At 44.5% G+C, this 16,051-nt stretch overlaps 1 protein-coding gene across 5 annotated transcripts in view; it reads left to right on the top strand.

Annotated features, from left to right (window-relative positions):
- LOC116939983 (serine/threonine-protein kinase BRSK2-like) overlaps positions 1-16,051 on the top strand; it is a 183,615-nt gene that overhangs the window by 135,170 nt on the left and 32,394 nt on the right. For all 5 annotated transcript variants that reach the window (XM_032949130.2, XM_032949129.2, XM_076065389.1 and 2 more), the window contains 5 exons: positions 4,449-4,565; positions 6,205-6,238; positions 6,581-6,649; positions 8,934-9,080; positions 11,440-11,474. In XM_032949130.2, coding sequence (XP_032805021.1) covers positions 4,449-4,565; positions 6,205-6,238; positions 6,581-6,649; positions 8,934-9,080; positions 11,440-11,474 — 402 coding nt within the window. The remainder of the gene's footprint in view (positions 1-4,448; positions 4,566-6,204; positions 6,239-6,580; positions 6,650-8,933; positions 9,081-11,439; positions 11,475-16,051) is intronic.

Here is a 16,051-nt window from a genome sequence, read left to right as displayed (position 1 = left end):
ACATTACAACTAATTACTAATCTACAACTCATTACTAATCATAACCATTGACTGATTACCAATCGATTATATAATTACAATACCCCCCCTCTGCCTCAAATCACTGCACCTGAAATGAGTTAAATGATGACGTCACCCTGCTGCTCTATTTAAGACTGAGAGCAAGTGAGGGCTTTACCATTCTGGCGAATTGCCCGATGATGCTGGATGTAATTATCAGCGAAACGTCGTATTCAAAGTGTAAATGTTGTGGATTCACTCTTCAACACACCGGTGGGCTAAAGTAGTGAACTATTTGTCTTTTGTCAACGTGACACTTTTTTGCTGATGGCCGTGTCGGGTGGTGGAGGGTTACGACACATTTATAAATGACGCGATCTAACCCAAAAACCTTTATTATGAGTTATGTTGCATGTTACATTCACCGCGTGTTGCACACGTGGGTAGCTCACCTTGGGAGTGTGTATGTTAGGGGCCGTCCATAAATGACGTCACGCGATTTTGGACGATTTTGACCCCCCCCCCCTCGTCACACGGCGTCACAAAAGTCAGACCCCCCCTCAATATGACGTCACAAAGCTCTGCCCCCCCCCCAACCATATTTCCATTTTGAAAATAAAACATGCTTCAAATCGCTTTAAACTATTGTCATTGTAGTGCGTATTTAATGTGGCGCTGCACTCTGATGTTGTAGGAGAAACCATTTATTAAAAAATCTATTTAATTAAGTAGGACGTGTTGTCTATATGTATTTAAAGTTGCGCATTTTGCTATGACGTCACATTTCTCAACCCCCCCCTCGTCACACATCATCACAAATGTCTGACCCCCTTCCCCGAGGTGCGTGACGTCATTTATGGACGGCCCCTTAACGCGGTGACCACGAGAGCGAGGCGAGAATGTACATGCCTAGAAAGCAATTAGCGAGTGGCCTAATACATCACGTGTAACTCGTGGGATGTGCCTCCTGACAGCCACTGATTGGCTACTTTGTTGTCCCAGCTATATGTCTCTTGAAATGCCCCATCTGCAGGGCTATTGCACTGTTTCAAAGGGAATAAAAAAAATGTAAACCACTCTCCCATGATGAGGTTTCATATAACGCCTTTCTATGTTGGCATGCTTGCCTTCACCAAGTGCTGTCGAACCAATCCGAAATTAGTGCAAAAAAAGTACGTGTCCTGGGTGAAATTTAATCTTGCCGAGAGAAATTACTCCTCGCCAAACACCGCAATAACGTAAAAATGGGTCTTATTTGAATTTGGTATTTTTTTTACAAATGTCACGGGCTATGTGTATAGGTGTATAACGAGAACGGAGCCCTTTGTGTGAGTGTGCGATTAACAGCGGTTGGTAACTGAATAATTTACAGTGGGTATTTTGCATTGTAATTATACACTACACTTTATAAAATGTGCAAATGCACAATTAACATTCCTGCCTCAGCTCCGCTTACATATTAACCTTTTTTCCACGAACAGTTCTCCGAGTGTTAAATTTAATTAAAGCAAGGTAACAATGTTGCATGTTATCCATTTCAATCTGGTAAGAACTGTGTTAGTCACGACTGTGGCATGTTTTGACTTGTTCTCTTGACCCCGGTGATATGGCAACAAGCTAAATAACCTATTTAGTCTCATGATATAATTGTCAAGAGTGATTGCTCATGTGTAGCTGCTGCAAATTGGGTAATATAAAATTATAAAACGCCAGAAGATGGCAATGCTGTGGTAGGATATTGCTTAAATGAAACTCAAAATTAACAAGGCTTCGTAAACTACCCTGCCACTTGCAGGAGACCTGAGGCTACAGATTGCCAAAATATGTAGAAATTGGATGCCACGCATTATATCCATTTTCCTGGTGGCTTATCCTTGTTGTTAATGGCATCCCTGCGCTAAAATGATATTGGATAGTTCAAACGCAATCAAACACAGCCATTGTTCACCTGATTGTCAAAGATGCATGGGTATGACAGTCTACCCAGCAGCAAAATTGCTGCATGCGACCCCCCACCCCCCAAAAAAAACCAACTTGAATTTACAGCAATTCCAAATGCATCGATGTGTTTAGGGAACGGTAAGAAGATGGGTTGATGTGTTTTATTTATTTACATTTCCATGCCGTGGGCAGGTAGGTATGCTCATCGTTAGCAAAGAGATAAACAAACATGCCAATTCTATTGCCTCGATTCAGTCTTTCCCCTCCCCCCCCAACGTACAACCTTAATGCTGTGGTTTTGCCCAATGTATCCTGAACATGACACGGCCTGCACCCCAATTAAAATGTGACGCGTTCAAGAAATGCAACGCTGTAAGCGATGTTGCAATTACACTCAACTTGTTTATTTTTTTCTGAAGATAATCTAAAACTATTTGAGTGGGGACTCTTAAAGTGTTTCACATTTAGCTGTAAATGATGTTTCAAAGACATTTTCAGACATTAGTGTTGTGTGTTTTAAAAAAACGCATCAGCGGAACTCTTGTACAACAGCAGTGAGTACGGTAATTGTTTAAGCTTTACAAACTGTACGTGTAATGGTTAACAAATTGCACTATCAACCCAGAAACTTGCGTTTGATTCCCTGACATGGCTTAGATCATCGATTACTGGTATCTGCACCGATTCCTGTGTGCCCCCCCCCCCCCCCACTACTTTACCAACCCCGCACTGAGCAGTGTGGTAAACTGCGGTAAATCGACCTCCTCATCTGCCAGTGGATTGACTAAAAGAGCTGCACATGCGGTATGGGGTAGGAACAAGGGACTCCTGCAAAGCATCTCAAGCTTCGTATCTTGTTACGTCACCACCGTGGTTCCATCTGCCACCTCTGTATGTGCCAGTATTCTGCAGTTATATACATGGCAATGTGGGGCCACATCTTGATAAAATGACTCAAACACATCACCTTGGTGATTTGGGCCCATCATTGATGTTTGAAGGATCGGGACATTTTCGCAAAAGAATTCTGATGGAAATTAACATTTTTAATCTTTGTACATTGACATTTCCATGCTTCATCTTTTTATCCTGGTAAGAGGTGGCATGGTGGCAAGATGTTGACTCCCTTGCCTGGTATACAGGAGGTCGTGGGTTCGATCCTTTTCCCGACCCTGACGCCTGTATTTTTGGAGTTTGCATGTTCTCCCCGTGGGCGCGTAGACGTTTCTCCGTGTCCTCCCGTTTTTCCCTCCACATTCAGAAACGTGCGTTTAGAGTATTTGGCTGCTATATATTTCCACACGATAAACCACTTCGTTGAGCTACCATTTGTGACTGTCGCTTCTGAAAACAAGCTATTTTGCTCAGTGGGCCTTACCTGGTAAAATAAAAAAAAATGTTTAATTTCCCTTGAGTTTTATTTTTCCTGATCATGCTCTACTCCCATTCCTGTCCCAGGAAATCTCCATCTCCACTCCACAGTCCCTTCATATAGTGAACTGGCTCACCACTTGGAATCGCCTCTTTCTAGGCCTCCCCCTCTCGCTGTATTGCCCTGGCGTATGCATACGACATAGACCTGATGGATGATCGGTAAATGTAGCAAATCGGGACTGTGCTGGGACAGTGTAAGGGAGATGTTGCTGTGATTTGGGAAGCTTTTGACTGCAAATTAAAACAAAAAGGCAGACGACACCTCGAGCAAATGCGGGTTGTCCGCGTTGTTTTTTTTAACACCTCTGCACTCCTATTTTGGTACGAAGCTTTGTTTCGCAATGGATTTTTATTATTCTGGCCCCCTTTATTTTGCTTCCACGGCAAAAAAAAACAAATGGAAAAGCTCGTTTTATTTTCATTGTATATCAGAGGCAGTGCACCCTTGCTGTGTTTATCCCAGCGGGGAGTTAACATTCGTCGTGACGATCTTAAAAGTTCCCTTCAAAATAACACAGCAAAAAATAAAGCTGCTAGATTTTTTTGATCAAGTTCTTTGTTGTTGCGTCCATATTAAAAATAAGAGAGAGAGAGAGAGAAAAAAGATGTGCGCGAACACACGCGATGTGCATTTATATTCCACGATGAACTCCACAATTGCCTATCAGAAATGTATTTTCCCTTTTTTGAAACGACTTGGGCAATGTGTGGTGGAGCTCGGCAAAGGTTGTTGTGTTCGCGTCCTCCCATTGCGTGGGTGACTCACACCGGGTGTTATATGACTGACTAGATCTGCTGCGGCGTGGGAGACGAAATCCTTGAAGCCGTCAAAGCACAATAAGCCGTGCGCATGCTGCTCAGCTGGCACCAATTGCAATCTCAATTCCTGAACCTTGTCTCCACCATTTACCAACGCTGTCCTATTTCATCTTCACCTAAACTACTTGTCTGTCTGTCTCCCCCCCCCCCCCCCCCCAACGTGTCTGTTTCTATTTCTCTGCATGTCTCTCTCCGTCTGGTTCTCCCAACTCGCCCTCCAAATTACTCTGCACCGTAATTGGCTCCTTCCGAAGCCACCGTGATTTGAAGCCAGAAAATCTCCTCCTGGATGAGAAGAACAACATTCGGATCGCGGATTTTGGCATGGCGTCTCTACAGGTTGGGGACAACCTTCTGGAGACCAGTTGTGGGTAAGTGTGTGCAGGCTTGAGTGAGTGTGTGTGTTTGCACGTGTAGGGGGGGGAGTGGTACTGTTGCGGATAGCGCGCTGCGCTATGAACCCGGAAGCCCGAGTTTGATTCCCGCTCACGGCCAAAACCGACACCAATGATGATTATCTGTACCGGTCCTGGGCCTCCCCTAGGTCGACTCAGCCTCAAATGAGTACCTGGTGTGTAAACATTGCTACTGGGGAGACAAAGGCGGCAGGGAGTTGTGCTCGCCACCCACCCCCTTGTGTACTGTGCCGGCCTTCATAGGTGCTCACTAAGAGCACTTGCCCCAACAGTCTGTTGAGGCTACGCCGGGGATCTTCGTCTATGTATGCACGTGTGTGGTGAGCGGTGGCACAGTGGTTAGCACACTGTGCTACAACAAACCCAGCCAACGCGAGCTTGATTCCCAGCCACGGCTAACCTGAGTTTCAAGTGTCATCAGAACTTTTCCTAGACCTCCCCTAAATTGACTTTGCCTTAAATGGGTACCTGGTGTTTGACCACACCACCGCTCGTGTATCATGCCAACTTTAATACATGTTCGCTAACAGCAATTGTAAGCTCAGTCTACATAGGCTATGGTGGGGGGGGGGGAATGTTTTGCGAGTGTGTCGAAGCACGCGTGTGTGTGTGCGTGTGTGGTGTTGGAGTTCGTGAGTTCATGGATATGCATGCAAGCACCTGTGTGTGCCCAGATGCAGATGTACGGAAGGGGGTGATGGATAACCCGCAACATTTCTGTATGTATGCATTGGTGTGCCTTATTAGAATTACACGTCGATAAATTTTGTATCAAAGGTCATTGGGATCACTCGTGTATTCCTCTGTCACTGTCATGGTGTGTATTTATTGCTTAACTGCTGAATATGCAAATTGTGTAGGGCTCTTCATTTTTTTTGGCCAAGAAGCCGATGTTTTGCTTTAAGTATATATGTAAGCCCAACTGTGTCTTGACACTGAAGAGAAAAATGCATGTAATCACCGCGAGTGCGAGTATGTATAGTCAATTGTATTGATTCTCCATGAGTTCCCTATCTACCCCGAGTGACAACTGTGTAGTTTGCATCTAATGGAGTGCTTTTTTATGACTGCCCATTGTCTCAAATAGAATGACAATGGCAGGGTCTAATTTTTATTCTGAAATATCATTAGAGGTACACGATGGCAATTCAAAAAGGACCATTAGCACTAAGTCTATCTGACACGGAAATTGACATTACAGCCACCTGAAAACGTGGCATGCAAATGAATTGTGAGCACATTGTGGTCGAATCATGACATCGCACAATGTCGATTCACGTAGCATCAATATGCAACTGTCGCTCAAGATGCCGCACAAAGTAGTGAGACGTGTCCAAAAGGTAGTTTTAACGTGTTTTTTTAAGTGTGGTGCGATTGAAATCACTTCATAGATTGGGGGAGGGGGGGGGGGTGGAGAAGAGCAAAGCCTTGGGCTTGCACTTGAACGGCGGCAGGGAGTTGGCAGCACAGACGCCTGGGGAAAGAGAATCTCAAAGCAAGAAAACGCCAGCGGAGAAGGAGCGACCTTCCATTGAACAGATGTCGGAAGGCCTCAAGGATTTTTGTCACGTGACTAATGTGTCTCGTTCCACAGCTCCCCGCACTACGCCTGCCCCGAAGTCATACGAGTGAGTCCACTTGACCATGTGATGACACACTAGTTACATACTTACAATGTAACGGAGCACACAGAAAGCATGGAGCAAAGCTGCCGGGAATTAAAACACCGCACCACAAGCTGCCGAAACTTTCCTGCTCGCATTGGAAGACTTATCTTTATTAACTTATCACACCGGCACCGCGAAACCGAACGCATGCCTATGATTACACTTTGAAGAAATATTAATTAAAACAGCGCAGAGCTCTTTGTTTAGCAATGTAGACAGTACTTTTGTATTCCGTAAGTAGCGCAGCCCGAAGTTTTGGCCCATCCCTCCCGCTCACTCACTGCATCTCCGCTCTTCTGCCAGGGAGAGAAATACGATGGGAGGAAGGCTGACGTTTGGAGCTGTGGAGTCATCCTCTTCGCGCTTCTAGTGGTAAGCTCCCCTGCGTGGCAGCTGGCCGACGCCAAAATCCGTTTACACAGAGTCCCACGGAGCTGCTGCGCCGCATCCAACTTGCTTTGCTGCAAAGTGGACGTTAGGTTGTCTGTGCGAGCTTATGTTTTTTTCTTTCTCCAGTATTGCCTTCGCCCCCACCCCTCCTCCTCACTTGGCTGAGCACCATTGTATCCTGTTCTCCCTGGGCGCTTTTGATCCTGCCACAAACACGAGACTTGAAAGGGAGCGGATGTTTTTATGGCGCCACGCGAGCGGCAATGGATCCAACCTTCCCGGAAGCTTTAGTAGCTGTGGCAGCTGTCGTGCAGCGATCCTCGCTCAAAGCAATTGGACCCTGTGCTATTTTTTGACCCTCCCGCTTTCATTTCTCAAAGATGCAAAGGGAAGCTGCCCAGGGGTGGGTGAGGCGATTTGCGCGTAAATACCGACGCACGGACGGACCCCTCCCGCCGCTGGTATATCTACGCCGGCCGTTGTATAATAAATACAGGGATGCGGGATAATTGGGCGGAAATTAAAAAGAACAAATGAATGTCAAATGCAGGAGAGATACGTTTGAAGTAGCAAATAGCAACGCCAGGGGAGAAGGAGTGAGTAAATAAAGCGGAAAGATCATTCCCCCCTCCGGGGAATAAATAAAAATTACAGAGCCGCATGTGGCTAAACATAGCGACTGTGACACGAGATGTTGCGGATTAGTGGCTGAGAGCCCTGCAGAGGTGGCGGTGGGTGTTGGTGTTGTTGGTGCGGGTTGGGGGGGTGTGTGTGGATTGAGTGGAGGGCCCTGAGTGTTGGTCTCCTCGGGATGCCCCATCGCCCGTGGCCCTGCGGCCATCCGCCCACCTCTGCAACGGCATCGGCGCATCTCTGTGATTCGAGGAACCGAGGGGCCGCTGCCTCGCTTCGTGAGGATTAATCACGCGCCGAGCGCTGCGTCGGTGCACCCGTCGCTCTGCAGCGACATCAGAGGGCTCCTGAATAATTAAAACTTTGACAAGATTAGCTGCCTGGGGAATTACATGTGTTTCCGTGTGTGCGGCTTATTTGATCTACCTCTATCAAGGCACACGTTGCAACTTATTCTTGGTTCTTTCGGTAAAGTCACGTAGAAGGGAAACAATAAAAACAAGACATTTTCTTGCTGTGGTTTTCACACCTAATGATGATTGCTTGTGTTGCAGTCGAAACGTCGTGAGAATTTTATTGTTTTATATTTTTATTATTGTATTGTTTCCCTTCTACGTGACTTTACCGAAAGAACCAAGAATATGAATCCCTGTAGTCACGAAAGCTTTATATCAAAACGTTGCAACTTGTGAAGTTTCCCTCGCTTCTCTGCTCCATTTACATGTGTGTCCATGTGTGCTGTGTGCAAAATAATGCATGCGTGTTGGCCTCTGGAGTTCGACGGATATATGGTGTCTCTGTGATGTGCATGGGAACTTTTCTTAAATCCCATGGCCTCTGTCCATCCAGCAGTGCAAAATGAATAGACCACATTTTGTCAATTTATCAGGTTAGCATGTGGTGGGGTAAAGTGGTTTTATGCTCCCACCTCTTCCAAGACATCTAGTCAGTGTGGGAGAGTTGGTCAAAATGATCCCCTAGAGAGAGGGGCCGTTTAGAGCACCCTCGCATTGGAGATCCTTCTATGAAGACGGGATAAATTGGACAGGGGGCCCCCATTTCATTCCTTGCACCAGGACCAGAGTGAAATTATTGCCTGGGTGTATGATTGACACTGGGTAATCATTTTTTATTGCATAGATTTTCATCAAACTTTTCTCACTTCTTCCAAGATTGGCCAGCGTAAACCAATAGGCCAAATACCCTCTAGAGCTCCCTGTAGCGGAGGCCTTGTGTCCTGTGAGTAAGCAATCGCACGGCTGCACCTTTGACCAGAGCGCATACCAAGCCTGCTTCACAACCAATCGTGGCCCGCGTGCCTCTCTGTTGTACAAAAAAACGAGGGGCACTATATCTCACGGGACGAATAATATCTCACGTGGAGGAACTATGCGCGTAAATGCATTGCTTTTTAGTGGTGCATTAGAAGGCAACTGACAAAAACGAAACTGGGCATTTTTAACGTCCCCGGAAGACTTCTAAGAGGTTTTGCGGGATAGCGACCTCGACGTGAAGACGACCCAGGACAATAACAACAACAACAAACAAACATCACCAACCAGGACAGCTTGCCAAAGCCGAGCCGTGCTCGCGCCGTTAACCGCGCGGGGTTCTCGGTCGGGGCCTCTCGCAGGGCGCGCTTCCCTTCGATGACGACAACCTGCGGCAGCTGCTGGAGAAGGTGAAGCGTGGCGTGTTCCACATGCCGCACTTCATCCCCCCCGACTGCCAGAACCTCCTTCGGGGGATGATCGAGGTGGACACCAACAAGCGACTGACGGTGAGGTCCTCGCGCGCACCCCCCCCACCGCGCGTCCCCCCTTTCCGTCCGCCCACTACCGCTCGGTGCGGTCCCTGCATGCGTCCGGCCGTCTGGAACGCTCTTGCTGGAATTAGGAAGCCACTGCAGCAATGCGCTTTTAAATAATGTAGATTAATAGGTAATTTCTTTAGAAAGTGCTTTTTGTGTTGATCCCCCCCCCCCCCCCCCGAACGCACGCACCTACGATTAGCATGGTTGGCTATGTACGGTGCGAAAGAAGTTCAACATACCTTTGAACAAACAGTGCAGGTCAAACATTAACCACAAAAGTCCAATTAACTGCTCCATCTAAACCAACCAAGCTGAAAAGTAGAGGGCCGAAACTTGACGAGTCATGCTCCCAAGATAGCTTCCTGGCCCGGGTGTTGACCCACGTTATTATTATTATTATTGTTGTTGTTATGTTGACAAATTCCATTAAATGTCAGAGGTAAGAACTCGTAAAAGCACACCTTATTCCGCGTCTGTGTGTTTTAAATATCAGGTTTCCGTCGCGTGTGCAGGCAAGATTTTTCGAATGTATTTTAGCCTTTCGTTGGCTGTTTGTTTGTTCATCGAAAAGAAGTAGCTTTGGTGGTTGCCGGTGTCAACTCTTCATAAAACGGCAACAAGATTGGCCACACTTATCTGTGTTCCTCGACCTTCTGACAAACTAATGGTACATAAATGTAGAGAGGGCTTTAGTTGGCAGTAATTCCCGCTCTTTGGGGCCGTCCATAAATGACGTCACGCACCTTGGGGGGGAGGGAGGGGGTCAGACATTTGTGACGATGTGTGACGAGGGGAGGGGGGGGGTTGAGAAATGTGACGTCACATAAAAATGCGCAACTTTAAATAAATATAGACAACACGTTCTACTTAATTAAATATTATTTTGAATAAATGTTTTCCCCTACAACATCAGAGTGCAGCGCCACATAAAATACGCACTACAATGACAATAGTTTAAAGCGATTTGAAGCATGTTTTATTTGGGGGGGGGGCAGAGCTTTGTGACGTCATATTTGAGGGGGGGTCTGAATTTTTGTGACGCCGTGTGACGAAAAGGGGGGGGGGTCAAAAATCGTCAAATCGCGTGACGTCATTTATGGACGGGCCCTTTGCTTATGGCAGTGCTGAATGTGGCCGCGTTTTGATTTAAAAAAGAAAACCACCAGTGCGTGATGATAATAACTACGGAAATGTAGCCAAGAAAGTTGCCTCGCCGTCCTAGGAAAAATAGTCACCGTTTTAAAAATCCAATAACCGTTATACTTGCCTTTTTAATAAAAAAATATATAATAACAAACAGAGATGTATCTTCTTGGATAAGGCTAACTCGCCAAAACATTGTGATGCCTTTATTTTGTCTCGGCAAGGAAGAAAGTAATCCTATTCGTAGCGTGTTACATTGCAGGAGCAGCAAAAATAGAGCATGCAGTGTACATACTGTACGGATGCGGGGGGGAGCGGTGGCGCATTGCTTAGCAGTTAGCACACTGCATTGTTAACCTGACCACCTTCGGGTTTGATTTCCAGCCACAGTTAACGTCAGTGAACCTCAGTGGTTTAACGAACCAATCAAATCGCTCCTCTTCGCCCAACCATACTGATCAGGGTGGTGGAGGAATGGTAAAAAAAAGACGATGGTGAACTTTGCGCATGAAACATTTCTTAAACAGTGAATTGAAAACGAGCTTTAAATTTCGATTTAAAGCTTTCGTGACTGCAATGATTCATCTTCTTTGGTTCTTTCGGTAAAGTCACGTAGAATGAGAATAAAATAATAAATTGATAAAATAAAATAACACAATAATATTCTCACGACGTTTCGGCCACAACACAAGCAGCCTTCATCAGGTGAAGGGACGAGACTGTCTGGTAGGACAGCGCTGGAGTGAAAGAGCCACGTTCAGATCACGGCCTTTAAGCTGTGTGAGAGGAACAAAGCACCTGATGAAGGCCGCTTGTGTTGTGGCCGAAACGTCGTGAGAATATTATTGTGTTATTTTATTTTATCAATTTATTATTTTATTCTCATTCTACGTGACTTTACCGAAAGAACCAAAGAAGAAGAGCTTTAAATTGTTACTTTATAAACATTTCTATATATTCGTATTGCAAGGATAGTAAACACACATGGCAAGAGAATGCGAAAATAATACACAGACACTCGTGGCTTTAGCATTATATCGTAACCTCAAACGGGAAATGTAATGTATTAATGGTTTTTGCCACAATCAGCAAATGGCACAAGAAGGTGAAGATGATGTGTTACATGCATCCAGCATTTGGTGCCTGGAATTGTGATGGAAATGTTTCTCTTTGTGTTTTTCAGCTGGAACAAGTTCAGAAACATTCCTGGTATCTTGTGTAAGTATAAAAAACACAACTTATGCACTCAGTAATTGCAGAATCACAAGTGAATTGCACTCTTTCCGTACCTTGTTTATAAATGGATAATTGCATTTACAAAGCTGACATTTACGATTGTTTTACTGATTTTATTGGCACAGATCAGTCGTTTGTTCCTACAAAGTTATGCGGGGTTTAGTCTCGTTGTTCTAGGTTGCACATGACATGTATAATGAACAAGTGATGTGGTTAAAAGCTACAACCCGTTCATCGGCATAGCGATGACTGTTGCTGATTTGAGAGAAATGCCCATGTTACTTATATATCTATTGTTGTATCATTACATTATAAGGTTGTGCTGATTACACACAAAGTGCTTGCCACAAATGAACCACAATACTTCCCTGATCTCGTCAAATACCATAAACCGTCACGCAAACTCCGGTCATCCTCGCAGCGGCTTTTGGCTTAACCATCGAACAAAGATGGTCACTGCATCGCGCACTTTCAGATGCGCTGCTGCAGCTGTCTGGAACACTCTTCCTTCCGATATTAGGTAGCCACTGGCGCTATGCACTTTTAAATCAAGATTGACAACGCATTTCTTTTAGGACTGCTTTTTGTGTTGAGTTTGTTGTCCTTCACCCACACCTCCGATAAGCACGGTTGGCTACATACGGTGAGAAAAAAGTTCAAACTTGCACACATGCATATCATTGCAAGTAATACGTCCTTATTATAAATAAAACAAATTCAGGCACATTGATACGGTTGCTGCTTTTGTAACAAAATCTGTAATTAAGCATTGGTCGGTGCATGCTTTTGTTTCACCAGTTGAAAACTCCAAGAGACCAGGATAGTCTCATTTGCAAGAGTGACTTGGGGCATTAGTCTGCTCGTATGGTGCGACGGTTGTCGTGTATACTCCCAATTGCATCATTTTAGAGAACACACACTGGATAAAGACATAATTTTGACTGCAAAGAAAAGTAAGTCGGCTTGGGCAGGACACTTTGCTACAAGGGACGATGGCTGGTGTGGCGAGAACAATGCGGCCGAGGCAGATTACGTGCCCTCGTGGCCGTACGACGTAGAGGTGGAGTTATGGGATCAGCTCGTGCAGGTACCAAGAAGGATCCTTACATCTCAGGACTGTGAAAGATGGAGGTGGCTTTCAGAGGCCTTTATCCAGCGGTGGATTAATCATGGCTGATGATGATAATTGAGAGAAATAAAAGGAAGCTGTAGGGGGACAGCAGGGGTTGGTGATGGGAGGAAGGGAAGACGTTTAGCGCTCGGCATGTAACCTGTTGGAAAGTGGGATCTTTACAAAACACAGCTGCAAGCTCCCAGCGGACAGACTCATTGAGCTTCTCTCAAGGTCATGGGCGAGCACAGTAACTTGGCCAGGTTCATATGAGGCTGAGAACGCCAGAGATTTGTGCACGACAGCCCTCCTGTCTGGAGGAGAGCACTGTTGCTGTCTGGTCACGGAGCGTGGCATTGAAATCTGTGCTGCCTCTTCCATTGTATACGCTCTGGCCGTAAATTGTGTGTTACTCGCTTGGCAGTGACACGAGATTCTGTATCGTGGTGAGTCGCAGTTGATGTATAAATTGTTCCCTTTAGACTCGGCAGTGATATGCAACAGGCTTTATAAATGTTTGCCCTGGCTGGAGTGTCAAAATGGGCTCCGTGAAAAACCCTGGAATTCCGTGTTGGTTGAGGTTTATATAAGGAATGTAAACAGTGTGGCCGAAACGTCGTGAGAATTTTATTTTATTATGTTTTATTTTTATTATTTTATTTCCATTCTATGTGACTTTACCGAAAGAACCAAGAAGGGTTAGTTCCTATTTGACTACAGTAGAGATTTAGTTATTTTCTTACAGAACCAAGTAGCTTTTCAACAAAAGCTTGCATTGATTTAAAAAAAGCTGCTCAGCTAGACATTGTTAATGTTTGCAACATGTTTTGATTTGAAAGTAGAGCACCTCCAGCACTTTTCTGGAGGAATACAATTTGGAGCACATCAAAGAGCCATGGGAAGTCCCAGAGTAATTGGATGGCAAAGGATTTTTCCATCCAGACATTTATTTTGCATAAGGCACACAATGAAAATTGCATTGACAATAAACCCCATGAGTGCCACAAATGCACTGGTGACAAATTCCCATTCATCTTGGGCGCAATCAAATTATAGCGCGTTTTTTTGAGACGTCTGGAAGAGAAAGCTGTCACCGACTGAATGTCCCACTTGCAGATGAAATGTAGCCTTAAGAGCTTATATAATAGGTGATTATTAAAAGCCAAAGGACTAATGCATGCTTAGAAAAATATTTTAAGGCATCTTCATCTATGGGAACATTTTTCAGATGTACTCGTCGACGCAAGTGCCACCTGCCACCTTTCAGTACGTAGAGTATGGGCCAAAGAGGGGGGGGGAGCACACGTTGAAATTGCACGGTCTGCCTTTCTGCAGGGGTTGAAGCGTGGCCGGGTGGATAATTTTGAGCCACATCACTGACAGACAGACAAATGTCTCCACTGTCTCTATCTTGCAAGTTTTTTTTGCATCGATATTTTTTTGTGTTGCCCGTGTTTCAGACATGGTTCACCCTCTGTCTTAATTGTCCTGAGGACGTGTCTTGCAGTGACGAAGCGTTGATAATTTTGTGACCAGTCGAAAGTGGCTTTGGTCGGTTGGCGAATCCCCACAAACAAATAAATGGGACCAGCATTTTTTTTGCCAATGAGGGATCTCTCCAAGATAACATACCAAAAAAGACTCCTTATGATCTTTTAAAGCGTGTGCACTAGTGAAAAATCACGAGCCATTTATGGGCCAATAGCCGAAGATAAGACATCATCAGAAGTAAATACGGTATAGTGAGGTGTTTTAATTGTTACAGTTTTAGTTATAAATTTTCCTTTTGTGTGTGTTTTTGACCCGCAAGCACTTGGTTTAAGAGCGTGTAAAATAAAATAAGGTTTTGTAATTATTTATGAACTTTGGCCAAATTATTATTTTAAATTGATACATTCTATTACGTTTTAATTTTCGATTTAAAGCTTTCGTGACTGCAGGGAGACAGCGCTTCCGGACAGTCCTGTTTCTTCACCTGAGGAAGGCTACTTGTGTTGTGGCCGAAACGTCATGATAATTTTATTGTTATCATTTTTATTATTATTTTATCTCCATTCTACGTGACTTTACCGAAAGAACCCAGAAGATAGTTTTAATTATCAACCTTTACTGCATTTGTATTTTTACTCTTGCAATCCCAATGAGAAAAAAATATATCGATTTATTGTAAAAAATATATTTTCTATATATATTCACGTAATGGTCAAATGTGAGACCTAATTTTATGCCAGTAATATAAAACGAAATAAATAATGAAGTAAACATTATGACTATTTTTCTTTTGTGTCTATATATACAGAAAACGCACCCCACACCAAAGACGTAAGTATCCTGTTGAGCCTTGTAGACTGTTGGGGCAAGGACTGTTAGCGAGCACCTCTTAAGACCAGTATAGTACAGGGTGGTCCAGACGTCTTGTTTACCCCAAAATTAATTGACCCCTGACATATTTTTCCTTTGTATATTAATGTATTTTTTCAAATAAACCTTACTTCAAAGATATTAAGTTTTCGACGATGAGAAATGGGCGTCACACGACAACTGGACCAACATGTACATGATGGTGGATAACGTGGCAAGTACCATGCCTGCAATTGATATTCACACACCACATCAGGCACATGATCATTTAAGGCTGAGATCACTCGAGAGAGGCACTGCTTGCCCCTGCTGCCGACAAGTACTGCGGAGCGTGGCAAGCGAACCAGTGCACAATTGCTCCCCACGTACGCATCTAATACGCTAGCTTCTTTGCCCGTCCTAGGACGGAAGCTGTAGTAGTAACGAAAATGCTGAGCAGAGTATGATTGTAGCTTGTGTAAATTTAATGGCAGTGAATCTTGCACCAAACTACGTCGTAAAACATCTCACTTCATGTCACTGTAGCACTGTATATAACTGACCTTCAATTTGTTCAAACTCACTGCTCTGATACTTCATTCTCTTCTGCTTTCGGTCGCTGGGGTTGAAATAAATTGGAATTCGATACAATATCTGGAAAAATCACCGAGAAATTTCTATTTTACCATAATGTAGCAGCATAGATTAGACCTACCTTTTGTCCCAAGTGCTGAAGAAATAAAGACACCAAATCCACTTTGTTGCTGCGTAGAATTATTTATTATTAGATTCACTTTCAATAAAGGAACGTCAAACTTAAAGCGAATTTGTGAGAAAAAATCTCTTTCCGCTCGACCTTCGTCTGCGCGAGTGTAAAAATCCACTTGCTTATGAATATTAATGACGGGGGGAGAGGTGGGGGGCATGTGGAGTGACGTCACACGCTCATGAATATTAATGAGGGGGGTTTGGCATATGGAGTGACGTCACGCGCGTTACACACAGACATTCTTGGCTCATTATAGGAGTAATAACAAGACAAAGCCATACAGACCGTTTGGACAAGTGCTGTTAGCGAGCACCTAGTAAGGCTGGAATACACATCTGA

The sequence above is a fragment of the Petromyzon marinus genome, chromosome 7 (assembly GCF_048934315.1).
Source record: "Petromyzon marinus isolate PM22_M1 ecotype Great Lakes invasive population chromosome 7, UKy_Petmar_22M1.pri1.0, whole genome shotgun sequence".
Lineage (NCBI taxonomy): Eukaryota > Metazoa > Chordata > Hyperoartia > Petromyzontiformes > Petromyzontidae > Petromyzon > Petromyzon marinus.
This window is presented reverse-complemented; position numbering and strand designations above follow the sequence as displayed.